Source organism: Clupea harengus, chromosome 7 (genome assembly GCF_900700415.2).
Source record: "Clupea harengus chromosome 7, Ch_v2.0.2, whole genome shotgun sequence".
Classification (NCBI taxonomy): domain Eukaryota; kingdom Metazoa; phylum Chordata; class Actinopteri; order Clupeiformes; family Clupeidae; genus Clupea; species Clupea harengus.
In genome coordinates this window covers 10,435,223-10,458,588 of record NC_045158.1, presented here as the reverse complement: position 1 = coordinate 10,458,588, position 23,366 = coordinate 10,435,223, and the positions used below count along the sequence as shown (strand labels likewise).

Sequence of the window (23,366 nt, the reverse complement as noted above, 5' to 3'; positions counted from 1 at the left end):
GCATGAGATTTGTATTCACAACAGAGACGGGGCAAATCCTTGGAAGTTAAGCTTGAATTAATGTTTATTCAATGTCAAAGACCTGTCATCATTTAATATGTACATGTGTATGCACTTGTGAAATAAATGGCAGCACATTTTTTAAGAGTCAAAAAGGTGTCTGTTGTATATTGTGATAATGAATGAAACATATACATGAGCATTTTTACAACAGATCCAGGACGAGCAATTGAGAAAACCAGGATCACAAGTAAATGAAAGTAAAACAGTAATAGTAATAGTAGAAAGTTAAAAAAAAGTAATGAGAATAACCTATGTGGTTTGTAATTCTACATTTTCTGATATTCCTAAACACAATTAACATGTAGCCTAATTACTACCCTTTACATTACGACAAAAGGGAAGTGTTGAACCACCACTCTACTTCTGCTGTTATGCCTCAGTGATGATGTCAGCCTGACCATCTGTGCCTCTGGTGGCACGCAAGGGGACATCCTCGTACACGCAGTCATCAACCTAGGAGACAAGTTAAGTGGTGATAAAGACAAAACGTGGGCACGTTGATTCTCTGTAAATTGTAAACTGTAAAACAGTCAACCAGCATACCTTTTCCTTCTTGGCTGTCTCTGGAAGCAAGAACAATGAGAGTAAACATAAGAATGTGTTTTCAATTGTTCACCTGATTTGACAAGTAAATATATAGTAAATTACATAATACATTTAGAGAATACATACTGCGTGTGAACATAGAAATACCGAAGGATGACAGTAGGAGAAGGGCAAAGAGAATCCAGCGTAGAAGGCTCCACACATAAAATGGAGAGTCTGTCAGAGAGGCAACAGAGAGAAGTGAGACCACCAGGTCTGGCAACCTAGAACTGGGCACAGTATTTTTTTTACTCTATTTTTTTTTTATTAAAGCAAATCTATTCCTCTTCAATGCCAGATGTCTTAATAATAAAAAGAAGCTTCAGCTTGGTGTCCTTTCGCATCATTAGTATGAGGAAACCAAAACCTGTATTGCAGTTCCTGTGTCTAAAAATAGCATATAATACAAACCAGACACCAGGTTCTCACCAGTTGAAAAGGATTTCTCTGCCAGTTTAATGATGGTTTGATTCTGAAACATCAGGCCACACCAGTACACCCCACTTCCTTGGGTCAGATTTTGCACAGTGACTGTGAAAGCAGCCGCTGTGTCGTTGGTTATCTCCACACTTCCATTGTCAAGGGACTGTATCTTCTTACCGAAGGCAAAGCCCGTACAGCACTCTTCAGAGTCTTTTTTGCACCAGACTCTCTCCAAGCTTGCAAATTCAGGATCATAGCGACAGACTAAAGTCTCACCCTTCTCTGATTTACATATGTCTGTAGCATGTAGATATAGAATAAATGTTCAGGTCTTTTTGTATTGTGATGAGATAACATGAAAATATTTCACTGTTTAAAATCTGAACATGCCTCAATCCTTACTGTACAATGTTTTATACTTTATGTGTAGTAAAGCCCTCTCTAAATGCACAGTATGTAAAACATTTAAATATATTTCAAATGTATGCATGAATAGGTTTCTGTGGTTGTATGTCACGTATTGTTCAAGCAACTTATTGCACATATGAAATCACCCAGTATTCATACATGTATTTTATCCATTCCCAAAGTAGATACAAATAAACATCAAGGTAAGACTATATTTCAGCAGGATTGAAAGTACATTCTCTAGCTGTAAGATTTATCTAGAATTTTCTGTTACACAAACCTTACAAAATCTGATAAAATATATCAAATCTATTGATACCTACAGCCATAATAATCAATTGCAGTTGTCTTTATATTCACACAAGTTTTAATCACTTCCAATGTATTAGCGCTATTAGGTGTATATGCACAGTAGTTCATTTATATGAAAAATAGATATATATTCCTACATCACTTTATGCATGACTGTATGAAATGTGGAGACTTTACCTGTTAGAATGAACACAAATATGAAGACAAAATAGAGCATTTCACAGACTCTTTCACAGACGGGCTTCACATATACTTTGAGAAGAGGAAAAAAAATCCTCTCATGATAGCTTCTTCAAATTGTAGGAAGTTGAAATAACAGGAAATGGCCAGCCGTACATTTGAAGCAAAAAAAGTCAAGTCAGCATTAATTTACCACATCTCTTGCCCCACCAAGTCCATATCAAAATGTATGTCTGATCATATCAAATAAGAAGAAGTGAAACACACATTGCTGTGAAAATACAGGATAGTTGTCCTGACTTGAGAAAGGTCCTGGAAAATAAGATTGACAAATTTTAAATAATGTTCAATGCTCGAACAAAATAAATAATAAAAAACAATCAATCTACTACTAAAGAATTGTGTGACTTTTAATTAGTTTAGAGACTGTTATTTTAACATGTTTCAAACCCCAGTTTTGTTTGAGCAATCCCATTGGCTATTGGAGTTGTCCAATGACAAGAACTGTTATTCAATTGATGCGTATACTCCACATGTGAAGCAAGAGTACATAGTCAACGTCAAAATGGTAAGTTTCTTTATAGATGTTTCTCTTCATTAATGTATCATGCCATAGGACGTATGATTACAAATACAATAGGAAAACTGCCAAACGTATTGACTTTTAATTGGTAAGCTAATTTACCTAGGAACCTTTTCTGTGTAGGTTAGCCTGATAGTTAGCAAACGTTAGCTAACAGTCTAACAGTAACAGTCTTGTTGAGGTAATGCTTGGACAAATATTTACGTGGAAAAGTCATACGTATGTTTGCGTGGTCAAGTCTATGTGTTATTTTTCTGCTGTAGGCCACTATCTCTGATGCTATAGTGCTTCACTGGAAAGTTGCCATACGTTACGCTAATATACGGTAGCTAATCTTCGTGTGTCTGTGGGGGATGGTTAATCAACATAACTAGTGCTTGCTACAATTTAGCTCATGTTGGGAGTCACATATAACTTATTGCAAATACTAATTTTGTAAGTTATTTCAGGTGGACAACAAACATACTTTGCAATGACCACAGACCATAAGAAGACCGTATAGCTAAGGCCTAAACTATTTTAAAGTTTTCATTTAGTCACTTCCTAACACATTCCTGTTTTGTTTATGGTTGTCCACAGCAATACGTGAACAATCAATGTCCTCATATAGAAAAAAGGATCAACAGAAAGACAACAAGAAATATGACTCATTGACACTTTATATGTGATATTGTGTACTGGTGTATTCTTGGAATAGTAACCTCATGTATTTTGCTGTTGTCCCAATCTAGTTGCGGAGAGAGGTAAGATTGCGGCGGGAATACCTGTACAGGAAGGCGCAAGAGGACAGACTGCGTACCATTGAGGAGAAAAAACAGAAGCTCAAAACCTCTCTTGATGGTAAACACATCAATTTGATATTCTATATTCTACCTTGGATTATGTAGTCAATTCTGCTTTATGATTGTATGTTCATGTTTTGAAGGTATGTATGTTCAAGCAAGTTCATGGTTTCAAGTCAGCTGCTCTTTGCCATTGTGGATGAACATATAGTTATAGACAGATTCTTCTTGTTATTGCTGCTGTTGATGTTAAGTGATCAACAATGTTTTTTACACAGTGAAAGATTTATGCAAGATTTTCTACTCACTGATTTTCTGATCTGTTTCTCTCCTTTCTCTTGACAGAGAATCGACTAATCCCGAGTGAAGTGCAAAAAGACGCCTTGCAGTTGCAAAAATTGTTGGAGTATGATGATGAGGGTGGCGAAGGTGAAGGAAATAGTGAAGTTGTTATGTTTACAATCCTTCTTTTAGGCTTCCTCTTATTCTGTGGGTTCCATGATGTTTACAGGTGTCAGTTCTCACATGGATGATGAGTATAAGTGGGCTGGTGTGGAGGACCCTAAGGTCATGGTCACAACATCTAGAGACCCCAGTTCCAGGCTGAAGATGTTTGCCAAAGTGAGTGATTATCTAAGCCCAGTCTCAATCCGCTTTAGCAAATAAAAATACCAGTAGCTGATTGTGTCTTATGTGGTCTTAACCAAAGGAAGTGAAGCTGCTGTTTCCTGGTGCACAACGCATGAACAGAGGAAACCATGAAGTGAAGTCACTGGTCCACGCTTGCAAAGCCAACACTGTAACAGACCTCGTCATAGTTCACGAGACCAGAGGACAACCAGGTGTGTTGTAGCTAAACATCCCTCCATTTTACATTTTTTGTTAATTCCTGCCATTTTAGGACCATACCTTTTCAGCCAGAGACATTAATGTAAACAAATCTAAATGATAAAATCTGCTCCATTCTGCATTTTCTAGACGGATTAGTAGTATGCCACCTGCCATTTGGACCCACAGCATACTTCACTTTGTACAATGTGGTGATGAGGCATGACGTACCAGACATTGGGACAATGTCGGAGGCCTACCCACATCTCATCTTTCACAACTTTACCTCACGACTTGGCAAAAGGGTGAGACATGTTGGATGTGTGTTCTTCCCAGTTTTATTCAAATGTTCTTAAATGGTGCAGTGAACCAAACATGATCAGATTGTGTTTGAGATTCTGAATATTAAATGCGTGTTCTCACATAAACCTGAAGTGTTGAAAGAGGCAAAGCTGAGAATAAATCCAGTAAAAATATTGAAAAGAGGCATGAGCAGTGTCCTTTTAGGCATGAGAAATTACTGGTGTTTTATGACTACTGTGAATTGTCACTCTCAGGTATCCAATATCCTCAAGTACCTGTTTCCAGTACCAAAAGATGACAGCAGACGTGTCATTACCCTTGCCAATTATGATGACTATATCTCATTCAGGTGAGGCAGTAATACTACAATGACCGTGTATGGTATATTTGATATGGACTATCCCAAATGTTGGATGTTTATGAGCTTTAATTGTTATTTTCAGGCATCATACATATAAGAAAACAGACCACAAGAATGTTGAATTGGCAGAAGTGGGACCCAGATTTGAAATGAAGCGTAAGTTCATTCCTAGTCATAGCTCTCATTTCCTTTCTTATAGATTTGACTGCTGCTATCAATTTATTATTAATATTTATACACTATCTGTCAAACATAAGCTTTGTAGTAACAATGAACATTCTCTTGTCAGTATACATGATCAAGCTTGGCACCCTGGACAATGAGAGTACAGCAGATGTCGAGTGGCGTCACCACTCATATATACGCACCGCCAAGAAGAGGAAGTTTTTAAGCGTGGAGTGATGAAGACTAGTTTTCTATGGACTCGTAATATGTTTTAATAATATGTACCCAAAAGTCACAATTAATATTTGGAGGACTGTTCTGTTCAATGACTCATTCAGCTCAAAGGTGTGACGGGAACCTTGCACACAGGTTCTTCCTGAACCATCGAAGGACTACTCGCTTAACTACCAATAATTGTGTTGCGCTATACTAATGTATAAATTGGTACAGTTATATTGGTTTGTCACTAAAATAGTACAATTCCTTGTCAAATCTCCCTTTAAGCAGTCACATCTGATGGGTCCAGTAAATCTTAATGTTGCTTTCTAGTGACCCTATGTCAACAACTGGACTCCTTACCCTTTTGGAAAATATCATATATTTTTTTTTTTACATGTAATCGTGTGTTCCTTTGTACGGGGATGAGCTACTTTACAAAACAATAAATCTCCACTTTTCAGTCCGTATGTGTCTTGTGTTCTGTCTGAAGTCATGTCCAATGAGCTTTTCCAAGCAAATGTGGAATCATGGGTTTTGTGTAATTAGTGGGGATTATGAGAAGTCGGTTTAAATCCTTGGGCTGTAGTAAGTGAAGTAAGTAGAAAGTATACTGGAATGTTTATATGCTGTGTAATTGGATAAATCACGTCCTGGCATACATGAATCTAGCCCAAGAAGCTTGCCAAAAATGATCAGTATCAGACCTGCCCTACAAAGACAACAGGTGCAGCCAAAATATAACGTTTGTGTGAAACTGCATAATCCCTAGGCTATGGTTCCCAGAGGATTTGCATGGAATATTAGGGTTTACTATTGCGTGTCTAAAAGTGATGCATTTATTTGACATAAGGCCAATGACAAAATACTGTATCCATGCCCTGTGATGATAGTACCCGCCCTTCATAACTTGTTTGTGATGCAGTAGGTCTGTGCACGCAGGAATGGACCAATGAGGATGCGTTCAGGAGGTGTTCCGTTTTCCCTGAAATTCTTTACTGATCCGACTTGTTAGAATTCAAGATGGCTGCCTCAGGTAAGTATTTATCTAACAAACCACACTGTAAAGTATCATATGATGCTATGAACAAGGTTCGTTTGGTCTTACACTCCCTGTTAGAGATAGGCTTTTCTGTTTACTACCATCTTTACTGAAGTTTGCGTTGATTATCGATATGAAAACTGTTGAGTAAATAGCTAGCTAACATTAGCATTGCTACTGGGGTTAGCTTCCAAACAGTTGGCTAGCTGACCATCTAATCCCTTTCCGCCTCATGAAAATAGCATTCCCTTCTTCCAACGCATAAAAAACACCTGATCGGAATTAGGAAATTATAAATAACTTCAGAAACGTCCCGTGCGTCTTGGATTCTATCGAAATAATACATCACACAGTCGAGTAAGCGAAGAAATAGAAATGTATTTTGCCACTACTCTAAATATTAATGAGCACTCAAATCCCCTTTAGCTTCACGACTGGCTAGCTAGCAAGCTAGGTTAACTACCTTGCCATCTTGCCAACTCAAGCGTATCCATAGTGTTCATACTGGGAAACTGGGCATTGACATCTGGGATGCAACCAAGAGCATTAATCGCATTGTCATCCTACTGTGTCGGCGTTGTAGCTACTGCTCATAGTTTTATAATGACTGTAACGTAGCCAGCTCGCTCCCTGGCTTGTAAGACATAGTTACACTAGCTTGCAGGCTAACTCGTATGAATAACATTAACGATAGCTTTCAGACATGTCAACTGTTGCTTAAATAGGGCGTGCACCCATATCACTCCTGAGCTGGTTCAACTTGCAACGAAACTTTGAAAACGTTTTAGAACAGAATTTTTTTGAGATTCTGAAGTTTGTTTCAAGTGACGTTGCCAGCTAGCTCGATGACAGCTAAGATAATGTGTACACCTTAGCACTCATGGCTTCACGGGTCGACATTAGGTCGTTCAGGTAAAGAGGAAGTGGTCTGGTAGGTCACACGAAGGTTTGTCAATGTTTGCATAACAGAGTGAAGTGTATTTACACCATAAAATGCCTTGATATGTAACTTTAGTGGACTTGTAGAATAATACCTTTGGCGAATTGTCGTTCGCTAGTAGACAGGTCTATTCCAAATGTTTTCGTATCATGCTCAAACTATTTCAGATATCTTGCACTTGAACCAAGTTGGCTTTCTAGGGGGTCCCTTGTATTTATCTAATTAAACTGGTAAGGTATTCTGTTTGTATGTTCACGAATTATGGTAGAGTAACGTTAAGTGAAAGTATGCGCATCTACATCACCAAGATGTTAGGGTGCAACAAAACAGTGAATACATGTAATAAACAATTAACCTGTTGCCTCTTATGCGATTGTAATCAAAGAATATAACCTTTCTAATGCAATGCTACTGTAATGGAATTGTAGGGACATTGATTACTGAACTGTTATTACATGTGATTTCCTTTCTTTTTTGGAATCGCTGAACTCAAATTCTAGATCTTAAGTGTAAGCGGTTGATGATTACATCAACTATAATCGATAGTGTAGCATCACAGTATTTCTTGGCATAATATTATTTCGATATAGCAACGCCAAGTATCATAATATTTGTTTATTTACTGTGATGATCTGATAACATTGCATCTGAAGTCAAAAGTTAAAAAGGGAGTCAGTCTCGAGAACAAATTGACCGCGCCAAGATGACTAGAGAATGCCAGTATACGAAACTTAATGTATGAGAGAAATGAATTGCAATGTATTGCAGAGTCTTAAGTGCAATATCTGCTGCATCATAAAATGTGAAGAATCACAATAATATTGCATCATGGTCCAAATATCGTGTTGTATCGGGGCCTCTGTAGCAGTTTCACCCCCATTGATGATAAACGGAGAGAGTGAAGTGACATAGAAATAGACAACATGTACTAATATGTCAACATTATGTATTATAATGCTGTCTTGTGTTTTCAATGTGTCATTTTGAAGCCAAATCTAAACATAAGCCAGAATGCTAACTAGGCAAGGCCTGAGTTGTTTGAATTTAATTTGTTCTTTAGAACTGGTTTTAAGAAACTGTAACATACCACTGATTATCATTCAACCTTTTAAATACCAATCGGTTGGGGTGTAGGATAACATTCTGAATTTCATCCTCCCTTCCATCTTCTTTTATGCTTTCTTCCATGTCATGTCCTCCAGTCTGTCTATCCATCTCCTTTTCCCCCATGTCCTTTCTCACTCGCCATCCCTCTGTATCACTTCACTTTACTTCACTCTTTGATCCCTCAGAATGGCCCAGTTATTTAGCAAGGCTAGGTCCTTAGACTAGGCTACTGCCTCACATCACGTTGTGTAATTCTCAAAGAAATAGGTCTCTGCAAAGACTGTGAGTGGATAGAACACATTTATATAATCCCACAGAAATGAAATATCAGTCAGTGATTTGACAGTAGATGGAACCTGGTAGTTCAACGTGCTTCAGCCTTACTTTTTCAGTGCTGTGAGTGTCTGTTGAGTGGCTAAAATGAGACTGTATGTGTCAGGTTCTAGGTGAGGGCTCTCTCCTCCTGCGCCCCAGTGGATGAAGTTTTCTTGCAGCTGAAGTCTCTCACTGCTGCCCCCCCCCCCCCCCCCCCCCACCGTCTGCGTCTGTCGTTTCAACATGTCGTCTTCATCCTCCTGCTCTTCATCGGGGGAGACCAGCCCTGAGGATGTGCCTCGTGGCGGGGGCACCATCCGTGTCTACCTCCCCAACAAGCAGCGGACAGTGGTGAGGAATTCTTGCATCTGGTCCGAGTTCACACTGGTCTGTGTGCGCATGCAGATTAAAAAAAAAAATGGTTGCAATACACATGGTTGCAATAAAATAAAAAAATCTCTCCTAGCAAGCATGTTGGAAATGTTCAACTTAGGGGCTAAACTCAGAGACATTTTCCAGTGATTTTTGTGGAACGGGGTTTAGAATCCGTCTGCTTTTGATGTGCGCTGTGTTTGGATAAGTATTTTATTGTAGTGGCAACTTCACAGACCCCAACTGTTTTGATTTGATGAGCACTGCTCTGTGATGTGCGACCAGGTGAACGTCCGGGCGGGGCAGACCGTTCATGATAGCTTAGACAAGGCCCTGAAAGTGCGCGGCCTGAGCCAGGACTGCTGTGCTGTGTTTCGGCTCTTGGAAGGGTAAGTGCACTCATTGCACTCTGCTAGCATGTGAAACAGTGCAGACCACAAGTTAGACAGCTGTGTGTGTTTATTTATTTTAGTTTTTTCTTTCTTTCTTTGGAGTTCTGCATGTAGACGTGAAATCACTGTCCATCCGAAAGTAGGATATATGACGCTGCTCTTAGGGTGTATGACACTGACATTGTGAGAACCAAAGTTAGTTTAAATTCAGTGTTCTGATTGATCTTCTGATGTGTTCCAGTCGCAAGAGGCTGACTGACTGGAGCACAGACATCACCCCACTGGTAGGGGAAGAACTGCTGGTGGAAGTGCTTGACGATGTCCCTCTCACCATGCACAACTATGTAAGTTCATTTGGTCGCCTTCTCGGCCATATTGTCAGTCTCTGCTGAGTAACCTCTTCTGACTTACTAAAGCTGCCGTGTTGTCTTTGCAGGTCCGGAAGACATTCTTCAAGTTAGCGTATTGTGACTTTTGTCACAAGTTTCTGTTTAACGGATTCAGATGTCAGACGTGCGGCTACAAGTTTCACCAACACTGCAGCAGTAAAGTTCCAACAGTGTGTGTGGATATGGACACGATGACAAAACGGTAAGTCAGCTCAGAGGTACGGACTAAGGAGATGAACAGACAGTTTGGAACCACGTCCATACAGTGTTAATCGAATTTGAGTTCCAGATAGTATGAAGTTCATGAATCATGTCTGCGTGTGGTTCATGTTAACAGGTTAATTCGCCCCAATTACACGGACAGCAATTACACAGACGACTGCCCCCGGATATCAATACTGTTGCCAGACAACTCCATATCACAGAGTGATATAGCCTTAACACCAGAGCCCACGGGGTAAGTTTTTCCCCTCTCCACCCGCACAGTCTGTTTTCTCCATTGTGACCCACCCTTTAACAGATTTTCTTCTGCACACAGGCTGAGCCTCCTGTCCCCCACCTCGGCCTTCCGCTTCCCTGTACCTGGGGCCGATGGCCAGTCCCTGCAGCGGCATCGCTCCACCTCCACGCCCAACGTCCACATGGTCAGCACGGTGGGGCCCAATGGCACCAGCATCATAGAGGTGAGAGATCACTGACTCACTGCCATCCCGACAGTCCCACATTACATGCCCCGTCAGGGCGCCTGTCACTGTCCCCCCCATTCATGTCCGTTTTGGTTGTCATGGTTACACAGTCATGAGTCTTTGAGTGGTTTCCAGTGTTTTTCATTTTTTATTTTCGATGTTTGTGTCGTTCTCATAGGATGCAATAAAAAACAGCACAATGGGTGAGTTTTTGTTTTGATGTTTGATGTCCATCACACTCATTTTAGTTAGTCATCAGTCTTCATATTTGTCAAACACATTTGGCACCAAAGTTGTCAAATGTGTTTTACCATAATATTGTTTAACCACACATGTGTAAATCTATGGTCTTTGCTGTTGAACACAATAAAATCCTTAAAGGTGCATAGCTAACTAAAGCTCTAATCATTTACTAAATATGATTTAGATTGACGTCAGTAATTCTACTTAAACTTAACGCTAAACCTTTGAACAACCTTTACAAACTTTTTGAATTCTCAAAAGTTCATATATTGTCTTGCAGTTTCAGTTTTTAATTTTGAGCGGGTAAGTATGAGGTTAGCAATTCCCTGGTCTATATTTGTCTGAGTCATGCTTCTGTGCACATCAGGACCAGAGCCTTCCCCTAAGCCTTCCACCAGCCCCCCTTCTCTGGGCTCTCCCGGCCGACGACCCCCTAAATCCCCCTCAGAGCACAAGGAGCGCAAACCGTCCTCATCCGACGACAAAAAGAAAGTGGTCAGTGTCTCCCCTCTTTTATAATCGATCAGTGTTTTTCATCCCACAAGTTGACGTATTCCACAGAAGTACCTCTCTGCTTTTACTGATGCTAATCTGATTTTGCTTGAACGGCTGCAGCACCGCGGAGGTTACAGAGACTCCAGTTACTACTGGGAGGTGCAGTCCCGGGAGGTGAACATCCAGAAGAGGATCGGAGCCGGCTCCTTCGGGACGGTCTTCAAAGGCAAGTGGCACGGCGACGTGGCCATCAAGATCCTCAAGGTGACGGAACCCACCCCCGAGCAGCTGCAGGCTTTCAAGAACGAGATGCAGGTCCTACGGTGAGAACCAGCCAGCTGCTCCCTTATTAGGAGTGCATCAGAGAAACAGAACCTGTAGAGTGGACCATCTCATTTCTGATGAAACTTACATGACGTATCAGATATGGAAGAGGAAGTAATTGAGCCATGGGGACTTTCAAAGACATCTTTTGGTAGCTATGTTTATGCAGTGGTAACAGTGAATGGCCTTTGTTGTGGTAAGCATCATTGGGGACAGCAGATAAGTAGGGAAAAATGTGATTATGTTCACTCAACACATTTTAATGGGTGGATGGTGGCACTCGTTCACTTCAACATATTGTGTGTGAGCTGAAAGAAGCATGACCTTTAGAAATATGGCCCTTTTTGAGTGAGTAATACTATCCTTATCCTTCTCTCCCTTTATATCTTTCTGTTTGTCTCTCTCTCTCTCTCCTGACCTTTACAGAAAGACGCGTCATGTCAACATTCTGCTGTTCATGGGTTTCATGACTAAGCCCCACTTCGCCATCATCACGCAGTGGTGCGAGGGCAGCAGCCTCTACCGCCACCTGCACGTCATCGAGACCAAGTTCGACACCATGCGACGCATCGACGTGGCGCGCCAGACAGCTCAGGGCATGGAGTAAGAGAGCGCGACCTGTTTACTTGATCCTGCTGACTCGTATAGAGTGAAGGAGTCGTGAGGGTTTAGTTGTGACGGGGATAGATACAATCTGGGTCAAAGAAGTGCATTCCTCAAAGTTTGTAGTTTTTAGTCATCACCAGTTTTATCTTATGTGCAGGTGCACTTGTTAAAGCCAAGACATTTAGCGTAGCTATGTCAGTTATCGGACAGTGTCAAATATCGGCCATTCTGTTAAACAAACAAAGTGCTAAGTTCAATAATGGATTAACACTCTATAACTTCAGTTTAATAATGGATTAACATGACAACGCGAACGTTTGCCGATAACACACGCCGTCCGATAATTAACACCGTTACAATAGGTGCCTTTGCTTGTGCCATGTATTTGCTTTAATCTTAATGTTCTAACATGACTCTTTCTTTCTTTCTTCCAGTTATCTACATGCCAAGAATATAATTCATCGGGACCTGAAATCAAACAGTATCCTTTTTTGGTTTACAGATTCTTGCATAATGTTACTTTTGTCTGAGGTAATACTCTAAGCAGTAAGTTGTTAAGCTCATTTGGATTAACCTGTGACCTTCACTTTCAGGTAAGTAGGGCAATGCTCTAGGCCACCAAGGGCAAAGGCAGAGTAATTACAGAATTACTCGAATTAGGGAAACCACTTGCAAAAATTTGTGAAAGCACTCCTTTTCTGCTATTGGACCCACTTCAGTCATGTTCTGCTGCCGGGGTCTATTGTCCCCGTCCCCCCCCTCCTTCTGCTGTGCTGTGCTGCTCCTGAACTCCTGTGCCAGACATCTTCCTGCACGAGGGCTGGACGGTGAAGATCGGCGACTTCGGCCTGGCCACAGTGAAGTCCCGCTGGAGCGGATCACAGCAGGTGGAGCAGCCCAGTGGCTCTATTCTGTGGATGGTGAGTCACGCAGAGCAACGAGCGACGTGGTGGCCAAGACATGGCCCCTTATGTGGAAGAGTTGTGTGTCAAATCAGCATTTGGATAGTCATACTGACCTCAGTCTTCATGTGATTTAAAACGGACTTAGTCAGTCTGTGTTCCTTTAGCTTCAGATTTGAGCTTCTTGTGATTTTAGTTTTCCCGTGACAAACCCAGGTGTGTGTTTGGCTTTGCACCCACAGGCTCCTGAGGTGATCAGGATGCAGGACACCAACCCCTACACCTTCCAGTCAGACGTGTACGGATACGGGGTGGTTCTTTATGAGCTGATGTCCAGCACGCTGCCTTACTCCAACATCAACAACCGGGATCAGGTGGGTCACAGCTTAGGCTAGAGGTAGAACCTGTAGGGCTGAATAGCAGTGTAATGCATAAAGCTTGCCTAGAGATTTTTGGGGCTATAGATGTTGCGTCTGTGCTTTTAACTGCTTTTGTTGAAGCAAAAATTCTGTTAATTTTCGTCCAAGGAGAATGTTGTCACTTTGCACTGTTTCATTGCTGCACTGTTTCACTGATCCAGCATTGCTGGATCATGGTAGTGTTTGTTAAGTCCAAAGTAATCCCAACCTAACATTTTGGCTATTTTGGGAGAACGCTCGTTCAGAATGCTATTTTGTCTCAGACTGGACTTAATCCCCGTCTGGGAAGTTTGCCCTGCGAGTGCTTGTGTTTATGTTTTCTTTTTGTCGGCATCATACTGTGTGTTCTTTTGCTCTGTCCAGTACCATATCTGCTGCAAAAAACCCACATTTGGAATGTCCTCCTCTTTCCAAAGTATGAGCTCTTTGGGCATAGTTCCCCTAGGGACTGAAGACGGTCTCAAAATATGTCCGTGGATTGACTTGGATATGAAGAGATTTTTAAAGCCTCTATAATAGTACTGCTGGATCTGTCAAAAGTGTGAGATATGGGACCTGCCTCTGTTTTGCAACATATGTAAGAGTTAGGGAGGACAGGTTGACTAGCTTATTTAAATGTAGGGAACACACAACACGATAAGCACCTGCTCTGCCTGTTAATTAAGTCCTTTCCCCCCCCCCCCACCCAGATCATCTTCATGGTGGGCAGAGGATACCTATCCCCAGACCTCAGTAAACTGTCAAGTAGCTGCCCCAAGTCCATGAAGAGGCTCATCATCGACTGTCTCAAATTCAAGCGAGACGAGCGGCCCCTGTTCCCACAGGTGAGTCACCTGCCCATCTGTCACTACCGGCACAGTCAGTGCAGTGAGGATCTGGGATGAACAGGGTTGCCTTGCTCACAGTTTTCATGTAGGCTCAGTCATGCTCTCAAATAAAGCTTTTATGTAGTATGGTAGTGGGTGTAGTAGTATGGTCAACCACACTTATAATGGAAATTGCTACTCAGTCAGTGAATTGATTTAGATGCTAATATGCATATTTTGACCCAAAACAGTTTACATTTTCTCTCTTGTCACCACTTTCGGTTTCAGAAGTTGTACCTTGTTGTTCAACTAGTGGTTTAACCTTCAAGGATGGGCGACCCAAATTACCCTTTATTGCACAATAAAAAAAATGTGTATCTCTGACTTGTCTGCAGATCCTGGTGGCTATTGAGCAGGTCCAGGACCTGTTGCCAAAGATCGAGAGGAGTGCCTCGGAGCCCTCCCTGCACCGCGCCGTGCACACCGAGGACCTGAACCCGCTGCTGTTCCACACCTACAGGCATATGCCCTTGTGAAGGGCACCATGCCACGTTATGCCCAGAGGATGCCAGAGAGAGAGAGACGGAGAGAGAGAGAGAGAGAGAGAGAGAGCAAAGCAGGAAGAAAGAGAACAAGCAACTTTCCAACCCCTCACGTTCCTTCTGGAGCCTTACTGCTGCTGCAGATACCCCCTTTGAGCTGCCACAGATCATTGGCCTCAAGAAACAAACGTGCACACACACACACACACGCACGCACACGCACACGTAGACACACGCCTGCATTTGGGTATACACATACAAATGTACACACAACAATTGTGGTTCTCAAAGGCACATCTGGCTAAACTGTTTGTTTAAGCGGGGGGGGGGGGGTCCTAGATGCTGCAGTAGTGCAACAGGCTTTTATTGGCTTAACGCTGCAGATGAAAGTTGGCTTGGGTTGGCTAGAGGCAAGCGATGTTGTGGCGCTCCCTGGTATTTCATGGTGTTGTGCTGGCGTCATGCTGGCCGAGTCTCCCCATTCCCCCGACCCCTCATTCCCCCTTTTATCTTTTATTTTGGAAAATTCTTCTTGAGAGAAGACGCAAACGTTTGTCCAGAAACCCCACTAAAAACTTCAGGGACAACTTGAGTGTTTTCGTATGTGGTCATCAGTGATTTCTTTTCAGTTTCTGGCTGGCTTGCTGAATTGAGTGTTTGTTTTTGTCCTTTTTTTTGTTACTTTTATACAGCAGAATGTAAATATATCAGTCAACTGTTTTAAGTAGTTCTTTAACATCAGCTAGCTTTTTAACATCAATCAGTTTTTACATAATCATGTAATTCTGAGCTGCCGAGTTCTCTTCTTTGCTCAAGTGCACATGTGTACGAATCCCTCCCCATTTCTTTGTGAGAGAATGTCCATTCCGAGACCAATTTTATCCCCGTTACCATGCGCTGCTAACTTTCGAAGAACAGTCTGGCTACATTTCGTGATTTATGTGAGGGGGAACTAGTCTGGTTAGAGGCTTCGTAAATGGCAGCCCTGGGCCTTAGCATGTGTTAGCAACCAAGCTAATGGCCATGGCTAACACGCTTGGTCAGTGCAGAACCAGAAACACAGATTGTGGGCTTCAGGGCCAGTGGAGATTAAATGACCCCTATGGTGTAGACATGTCTTGATTTTGGAAATTTAACTGATGAACAATTCAACATCATGCGTTTGTGCCTCCTTGAAGTGAAGTGCCCAGTGCACAGCATACGTTGGAGGTGGCCAGAGTCAAGGTAGCGTCGTGGCATATCTCTATGGGTTAACTAGATTTGGTCTGTGGAATATCTTGTTTTGTGTTCTCTCACTTCTCCAGCATTTGCTATTTCAAACTTTTGTCCTTCCTCTGACTTTGTGCAATAGAAGTATTGCTTTTGGTCAGATAAAATAAGGATAATCCATCCTTTGTTCTCTTTGTCGTAAAGGCAAAAAAGAAATTATTGTATTTATTTTATTTGTTTTAATCTTCCTGAAAGCCAGCCTGAGTGGAGTACTGGATCATTTCAGATCTTCGTCTCACTGTTTTGTGAGGTTGCTTGTTGGAGTTGTCGTGGGTTTTCTGTTTTAGTTTCATATGTCGTAACATTAACTTTTTAGGATTGCATGTCATGCAGACAAGATAAGAACTCCCTTTCTTGGGAACATTAAGAATAGCGTTTTTGAACATCGGTGCAGGGAAACAACAGTGCGGGAACAAAAACACAACTGTTTGCAAGTTGGGCCCCACACATGGTGAGCAAGCCATCTCTTGAAACAGGCATTCCATAAACCACACTAACATCCGTTTGTGTCTCTCTCTTTCTTTTTTGCTCGCTTCTTGTGAAAGCTCAGTGCTGGGGTCCTTGCAGAGCTGTGGAGATGAGGTCGGGAAGGTGCGAAGAGACACTGGGGGCATACGTGAGCACAGCAGCACGCCCACCGTGGCTCCGACGCCACCCTCCTCACCCTTCTCCAGCAACAGCGGCTGCGAGGGCCGCACACAGGCGCTGCTAGCGTGGTAGACTGCTTGGCAGATGTTGCAGCTGCATCTTGCGGTGCTTACAGCTGACTTAAGTTGTGCATGTTGCAATATCTGGCTGCGTGGTTTTTTTTTCCGGTTTGGCTTTAGCTTGTCTTTTTTAGTTTAGTTACACAGTGTACTGGCACTTTGCACCACACGCACGGAGAAAGACCACTTATTCAAGCACACCTTCGCCATCAAGAATGCACAGACACATACAAATAGACATTTTGGCAAAGTTCTGTCTCAAGTGGCACTGTGTCTCTAATTGTGTTGAATGATGAATCTTTGAGTGCTACTGTAAAATGGAAGTGTGGTTTTCCTTTTGATTTGAGTCTGTGGAGTTATTTGTTTAAAGTGCTTTGAATGATTCCTTGTTTGGCTCATTGGTTACGAGGTTGCGTCTGTCGGCTCTTTAGTGTGAGATTGAGCAGTTTCTATTTTCTTCAATGTTCTCAGTGCTTCTGCGCCTTTCTCAACCACCTTTTATCAAGATGGCCAACAGCACATCAACAAAACCTGTTGTTTAGGGAGCTGCGATTAAACTATGAAAGAAGTTTTGTCTTTCTTGTTGTTGAAGACGGAATAAAAACAGAAAATATGATAGGATTGTGGTCGCAGACAAAGTGCAATGTTGGTGTGTTACTTGTCCTAATGTAGGACCAGGGGCACCAGCAAGCCACAAGGGAGTGCTGTTGGGAGCATGGCATCGCATAATAAAACGTTGACATTGCGGATGTTGGTCTGCGTGTGAGGGGTACATATCCAAAGCCTGTGTGGGTTTAACCACACGCTTTATGCAGACACAGACGTCAGCATCAGAGCTGAGGCTGTGTTTCTTGTGGCCGAGTGCTTCAACAAGGAGCAAGGGGCTAGTTAACTAAAATAGGTTTTTTCTGGGCATAATTTATTGGTCCAAATAATACAAAACAAACAACTGACGTTAGTTTCATTGTAGAAATATAGGTTGTAATCTATATAGTTGTATTTGAAATGGGGCTGGGTACCCCTCTATAAAATGCTTAATTTGAGGAAGATGGCTACGGTCAACTTTGAATAGCACACACTTTTCTCTGGGCATCAGAGCATGTCCACAGAAAATGGACTTAAGAGTGAATCCCTTTCTATTTATTACCTGAAGTCCAAAAGCAGGCGATTATATGACCTGTTGGCTGGGGACATATAGGCACAGAGTGAACCTGAACAGGCAGGACAGAGCTTTACTGACATGATGGGGTCTGGGGACTAGTGATGTGTTGTTGCAGTCTGCTTGTGTCTCTCTCAAACATTAATGGATATTCCTCCTCACCCCGCCCCAATTTCCTCCTCATGCTAGGTCATGCTAAGTTAGTGTCCTAGTGTCAACCTCCAAAGAATCCAAGCTGGTATTTATTGGTGGTCTTGTGAACGGGGAAGAGGGAAGCATTTAGCATGATGGCGCTAACCCCAGGAATCAATATGCACAAGGTTGAACTCCCACTATCATGATCATTCTTGCACATTTCACTGTAGTGTACTTGTATAGTGTGTTTATATTTAATCAATCCATTATGGGGAAATAGTTCACTGGCTTACAGACCAGATGCAAATGTGAGGCCCAGTTAGATGTTGGTGGATGAAAAATGATGCGTCGATGGTGTTGACTCAAGAGAAAGCCATACATCATGTTGTTTCCGATTTGTGATGAAGTGCTAGATCAGTTTGGTTCTACCACATTCAGACCTTAACACCAACTAAAGAAATTGAAGAGCTTCCAATTTGAAATATTACTCCACCAGGCATGTACATCCAAGGGTTTGGAGGGAAACCCCTAACCCTGAATACAATTTTCTTTCTTTCTTTTATTTTGAGCAGAGAAGAGAATGGTTGGTTAATTAATGTGTTGACATAGTTCTGTGTACTTTTAGGCAATTTGCAGTCATTTTGTGTGTATAGTTTCTGGGGTGTTCTGTGTGGAATAAAAGTTGTACTCTGCTGTGTACAGTTACATTTTTTTTAAATTACGAAATTGTACTTGTTTCTATTTTTTGTGTGATGGTTTAAAAAAAGAACAAAATTATTTAAAAAATGTAAAGGAAATCTTAGTATTTTTTTAGTTTTTTTGGGGGGGTCTTAAAATATGGAGGAGACAGGATTTTATTCTTGAAATAAAACTGGACTGCTAATATAGCTTGCATTTTTGTATTTTCACTTGTGTGTGTGTTGTGTCCATATCACACTATATTCGACCCTGGATTTTAAAAAGTGGTATGACATAATCACTGCTTACAGTTTTTCTCCATTGCTTTGGCTCATTTCACAAAACAGAAATTACATTCTCAAAACAACACGTGCAAACCTCCAAACCACTGGGCACTTGTTCACAACAGATTGGAATTTCTCATTCCTTTAATCAAATTGCAATTGTATTAGCACGTCCTTGCAAATGACAAGTACAATTGCCTACAGTTTGCACATTTCAAATGATTTAGTACATCTTTGCAAATGGTTAGGTACAATTGCCTTCAGTTAACCCAATTACCAATTGAATATATCTTGCTGGTCTAAACTGGCTGTTGCTTCTCAGTCAAGTGATAATTTCCTTGTGTACATCATCACATGCACAATAGTTCACTCCCCTGTCAAAATCTTTCAGGCACATAATACCATGAAAAACATCATGGTTTATATTGTAATATGGATCTCTTGGATCATTTGCTTAATTTTCAGGTGCAACTAGAACCTTACTAATCAAGGGGGAGTTTCACACATCTGATCACCAATCACACAGTACGTTTAGTTAGCTGACAGGTGCTATCCAGGAGTATAAATGCTTCCATCAAATATCTAGAGCTTGACCAAGTTCAGTACAATTTGTGAACATGGAAGCACCTGGCCAGGGAAACAACCAAGGGCAACTGCCTGCTCGAGGAAGAGAAGCAAGGGTGGATGTCCCAGGCCAGCGCGGAGGCAACATCACCATGTGTGCTTCCATTTCAGAGAATGGTGTAGTCACCCACATTCCCAGTCTTGGCCCATACAATACCCAGAAGGTCCTGGTGTTCTTGGACCGCCTGCACTCCGATCTTATCCCTCTACATGAGAGGGGTTTGGTAGGGCCTCACTTGCCGCTCATCAGGGCGTGGTTCACTGCCCATCCAAGAATGCTGATGGTGCTCTTATCACCTTACTCCCCCTTCCTTTTTTTCTGCATGGAGGTGGAGGGTCTATGAGCATCGGGCTCAAAACCAGAGGTCCCTCCTCCAGGCAATGAATGCTGCTTGTGATGATGTCACAGCAGATCAGTGTAAGCCTTACACTGTAAGGGATGGTTGCGACATGCACAACGATTCTTCCCCCGTTGCATAGCAAGGGAGAACATCAGATGTGATGTTGATGAAAATCTGTGGCCAGACAGACATGAGCGCGAGGATGAGCAGGAGAGTGAGGACGAAAACTAGTGAAACTCCAGCTTTGCTTTACTTTCTTAGTGTATGTGTTGTTAGTGTGTAGGCTATACATAATTTTAGTTTTGATGTGCTTATTGTATGACAGTATATTGTGCTGTACACATTTTCTGTTACTGTAACCATGATGTATGGCATTTACTGTAACAATTTCCATGGCAGTATGAGTGCAATATGTGATGTGAAACCTTATAGGCTACTCTTGAACTAAACTTTTTTTCTGTTTGATACACATAGTATTCTGGAAAGAAAACATCTACTGCAGTAACCATTCAGTGTCAAAGGACTGAGCCAAGATTGAAATGTGCACATGAGGGGTATTTCTATGGTCCACTGCCATACTGACAAAACATCTAAACATTTTGACCTGCAGTGTTTACACAATGCCAAAGGGACTTTTCATTTTGGGGGCACTGACTATTTGTATGAGAAAAGGATTTAGTTTTGACTGATGAGTTGTCTGTTTTGGGAGAGATATGACCTTTTGCAGGTGTGCCATGGAGTTTTGCTGAACCATCTAGGTTATTTTGGCAAATGTATTTAAAGCTTTGAGAATGTCCTTTTTTTCCGAGAGATGAGCCACAGCAATCGAGAAGGAACTTTTAATTTTGGGGGCACTGACTATTTATATGAGAATATGATTTGGTTTTGAAGCTTGAGTTAATTGTTTTGGGTGAGATATGACCTTTTGAAGGTGATCTATGTAGTTGTGCTGAACCATATAGGCTATTTTGCCAAATACACTTAGAGCTTTGAGAATGTAATTTCTGTTTCAAGAATTGAGCCAAAGCAATGGAGAAAAACTGTAATACATGACAACACACACAATGGAGTCTGATTTGTGCTTGGCACAGTACTGACCTCTCTCTGTTGCATTTCACATCTTAAGAAACGATTGTACTAGAGAACAGTGTGTCATCATTTAAAGTGTAAGTTCAGAACTGGGGGTGAAGTTTTCTGTTAGTATGTACGGATTCGAGTAGGGACTTTCTCAAAACACCCCCATCCCCCCTGCCAACAGCTTCCTGTTGAAGCCACAGTCAAGATGAAGTGAAACCTAACATAAAAAATAGTTTTTTTTTTTTTTTTTTTTTTTAATGAGCGCCCCATGCAGGTCAAATGGCAGAATGTATGAAACAGGACGTTTTTGAGTGCCATGACCTATTATGTGCAGCAGGTCTTTGTGTTTTTTGAGGCAAAAGATGTTTATTTTAATCTAACAAAGTAGTGAGGTTGAAGGTCTTATAGCCATAATAACAGCATTACCAGGAAGATGCCTGTAGAGGTTGATGCAATGACTAAGGCAGATGAAATGTACAGAATTAGCATTCCAGTAGTACATCTGGAAGTGGGCCACTTGTCTCTCAATTCTTGTTTCTATTTTGCTCTTGTAAACTTATCTGGAAGAGGTCTACAAGGGACTACAGTTCATCTATGAGCAAACAGTTTACACTTGACATCAATTTGCTTTAGCCTATACAATGTTGTGGGCTTTACTGAGGAAACTCACTATGGAATTATGGACGATTTATGGCAAAAATCAGTGTTCTTTATGTACAGGTGATTTTTCCAACATTGAGCTTAATAAACCGTCTCTGAATACCTACTGAAAATTTAACATAGAAAAACACTGTTATTTTGTTGATATAATCAAAATCGTCATAATTGTCAAAGCTGTTGACACCACACAACTTGGTGATTCTAAATGAATCTTGTTGTCCTGAAGATAAACTAGCAGAAAGCAGTCAAATAACCTACAGGCCATAACCATCAGTTATGTACTCAGTGTTGACAAACAAACATGTAGCACACGTTACAGGCTGAATAGGTACTGGTATAAAAGTGGAAAATCCACCAAACCAAATATGGTGGGCAAAGCCTGTTTCAGGGATTTCAGGAAAATGGTGCTGATTAGCCAGTGATTGCATTTCAACAGAATTTTGGCCCAAAACCCAAATTTAATTCTAAATTAGCACAACCCCTTTTTCGTGACTTGTAGACTGCAGGCAGGTGATCTCATCCATGTTGACCAAGTCTTCAGATTTTATACCCCAGTCCAGAACGACTTATGTGGCAGAACAAAGTCATTGAGAAGCACATGCCCAAGACCTAAAAAAAAAACAGTGACGTCATGAGTACTAGAACCCTATCTGTGGACATAATGGAACGCATTTTTATGGTGTCCATTTTGGACCAAGTTTGGTTACTCGTCTGTGGTTTTCAAATTAAAATAGTCATCTTCTTGTAAACTACAGGGTCACACAGGAACAGGCTCTACAGAACAGACCAAGAAAAGAGCTCCTAGCTATTTATATAACATTTTTAAGAGTGTTATTGTCAATCTGTTAAATGGTTATTACATATTTTATATTACTGCCACATGTAGGAAAAAAAGTAACAGCATTGATGTTTATACCTCGATACTGCAGACCACAATCACACCAATACCAGTGTTGAGCAGGTTGTCTTCAAACCAGTTCTTCATCTTACTGTAGCAACCCTGGCATGAAAGAGAGGCAATACTATTAGCATCTCTGACAACAACATAGTTATATACCACAATCACACTATAGTCACAGTTGATCCATTTAGGCATAAAACAGGTATTGACCATTTATAATGTATTTACTAGCAGGTCAAGGTTACCTTAATTGTTTGGCTGCCAGAAATGACATTGTTACAAGATGACTGAGCAATGCACTGATAGGTTTAACTTTTATGAAGGACGACAGGAGAAAAGTGCAGCTTATTCTAGCCAATTGTACAGTACCTCTTTCCAGTAGTCGTTGGAGTCTTTGCAGGCGTCCTTTACGCAGCAGGAGGCTGGGACGGGAGGCATCCAGTCTGTCACATTTTTTACTCCACAGCACTCAAACTATGCAGAGGAGCAGATAAGACCACATCAGCACTCGCACAAATACCTGTATTACATATGAGTCTGAAAGAGAGAAGGGAGAAAGGTGGGAGTAAAAGCTCACTGTGCGCTGGAAGGTGTACCACTCAGAAGCAATAGGTGAAACCGTTGTATTGTCAGCCCCTCTGGCTTCGCTCAAGCTTTGCCTGAGGTCCTTCTCGATCAGTCTATCAATCTGTGAAGCAAAAGACATGGCTGATTTGTTACCGGACAGTCTCATCACTGTGGG

General features: G+C 41.5%; 4 protein-coding genes across 4 annotated transcripts in view; 2 read left to right on the top strand and 2 right to left on the bottom strand.

Moving 5' to 3' along the window:
- Positions 1 to 46: 46 nt before the first annotated feature.
- si:ch211-102c2.4 (uncharacterized protein LOC568178 homolog) lies at positions 47 to 2,086 on the bottom strand. The gene is made up of 5 exons (XM_042708243.1): positions 1,969 to 2,086; positions 1,078 to 1,368; positions 736 to 825; positions 607 to 626; positions 47 to 516 (listed from the first exon to the last, which is right to left on the bottom strand). Exons 1-5 carry the CDS (start codon positions 2,006 to 2,008, stop codon positions 433 to 435), a joined length of 525 nt encoding a protein of 174 aa, XP_042564177.1. The 5' UTR covers positions 2,009 to 2,086; the 3' UTR covers positions 47 to 432.
- A 309-nt stretch (positions 2,087 to 2,395) lies between these two features.
- Positions 2,396 to 5,675, top strand: imp4 (IMP U3 small nucleolar ribonucleoprotein 4). Its single transcript, XM_012815862.2, has 9 exons — positions 2,396 to 2,539; positions 3,286 to 3,394; positions 3,682 to 3,765; positions 3,848 to 3,957; positions 4,046 to 4,178; positions 4,315 to 4,469; positions 4,722 to 4,816; positions 4,911 to 4,984; positions 5,118 to 5,675. Exons 1-9 carry the CDS (start codon positions 2,411 to 2,413, stop codon positions 5,228 to 5,230), a joined length of 1,002 nt encoding a protein of 333 aa, XP_012671316.2. The 5' UTR covers positions 2,396 to 2,410; the 3' UTR covers positions 5,231 to 5,675.
- A 482-nt stretch (positions 5,676 to 6,157) lies between these two features.
- Positions 6,158 to 18,946, top strand: araf (A-Raf proto-oncogene, serine/threonine kinase). Its single transcript, XM_012815954.3, has 16 exons — positions 6,158 to 6,245; positions 8,738 to 8,964; positions 9,271 to 9,374; positions 9,619 to 9,721; positions 9,814 to 9,968; positions 10,104 to 10,223; positions 10,305 to 10,449; positions 10,631 to 10,655; positions 11,063 to 11,190; positions 11,311 to 11,513; positions 11,941 to 12,117; positions 12,555 to 12,601; positions 12,922 to 13,040; positions 13,265 to 13,396; positions 14,131 to 14,265; positions 14,643 to 18,946. The coding sequence occupies exons 2-16, from the start codon at positions 8,857 to 8,859 to the stop codon at positions 14,781 to 14,783; spliced, it is 1,842 nt and encodes a 613-aa protein (XP_012671408.1). The 5' UTR covers positions 6,158 to 6,245; positions 8,738 to 8,856; the 3' UTR covers positions 14,784 to 18,946.
- A 2,463-nt stretch (positions 18,947 to 21,409) lies between these two features.
- The window catches only part of LOC105890002 (leukocyte surface antigen CD53-like), a 4,365-nt gene continuing 2,408 nt past the window's right edge, over positions 21,410 to 23,366 (bottom strand). Inside the window, exons 5-8 of the mRNA XM_012815955.2 lie at positions 23,202 to 23,312; positions 22,994 to 23,098; positions 22,640 to 22,723; positions 21,410 to 22,332 (exon numbers count right to left, since the gene is read on the bottom strand). Coding sequence (XP_012671409.1) covers positions 22,261 to 22,332; positions 22,640 to 22,723; positions 22,994 to 23,098; positions 23,202 to 23,312 — 372 coding nt within the window. The 3' untranslated portion in view covers positions 21,410 to 22,260. The remainder of the gene's footprint in view (positions 22,333 to 22,639; positions 22,724 to 22,993; positions 23,099 to 23,201; positions 23,313 to 23,366) is intronic.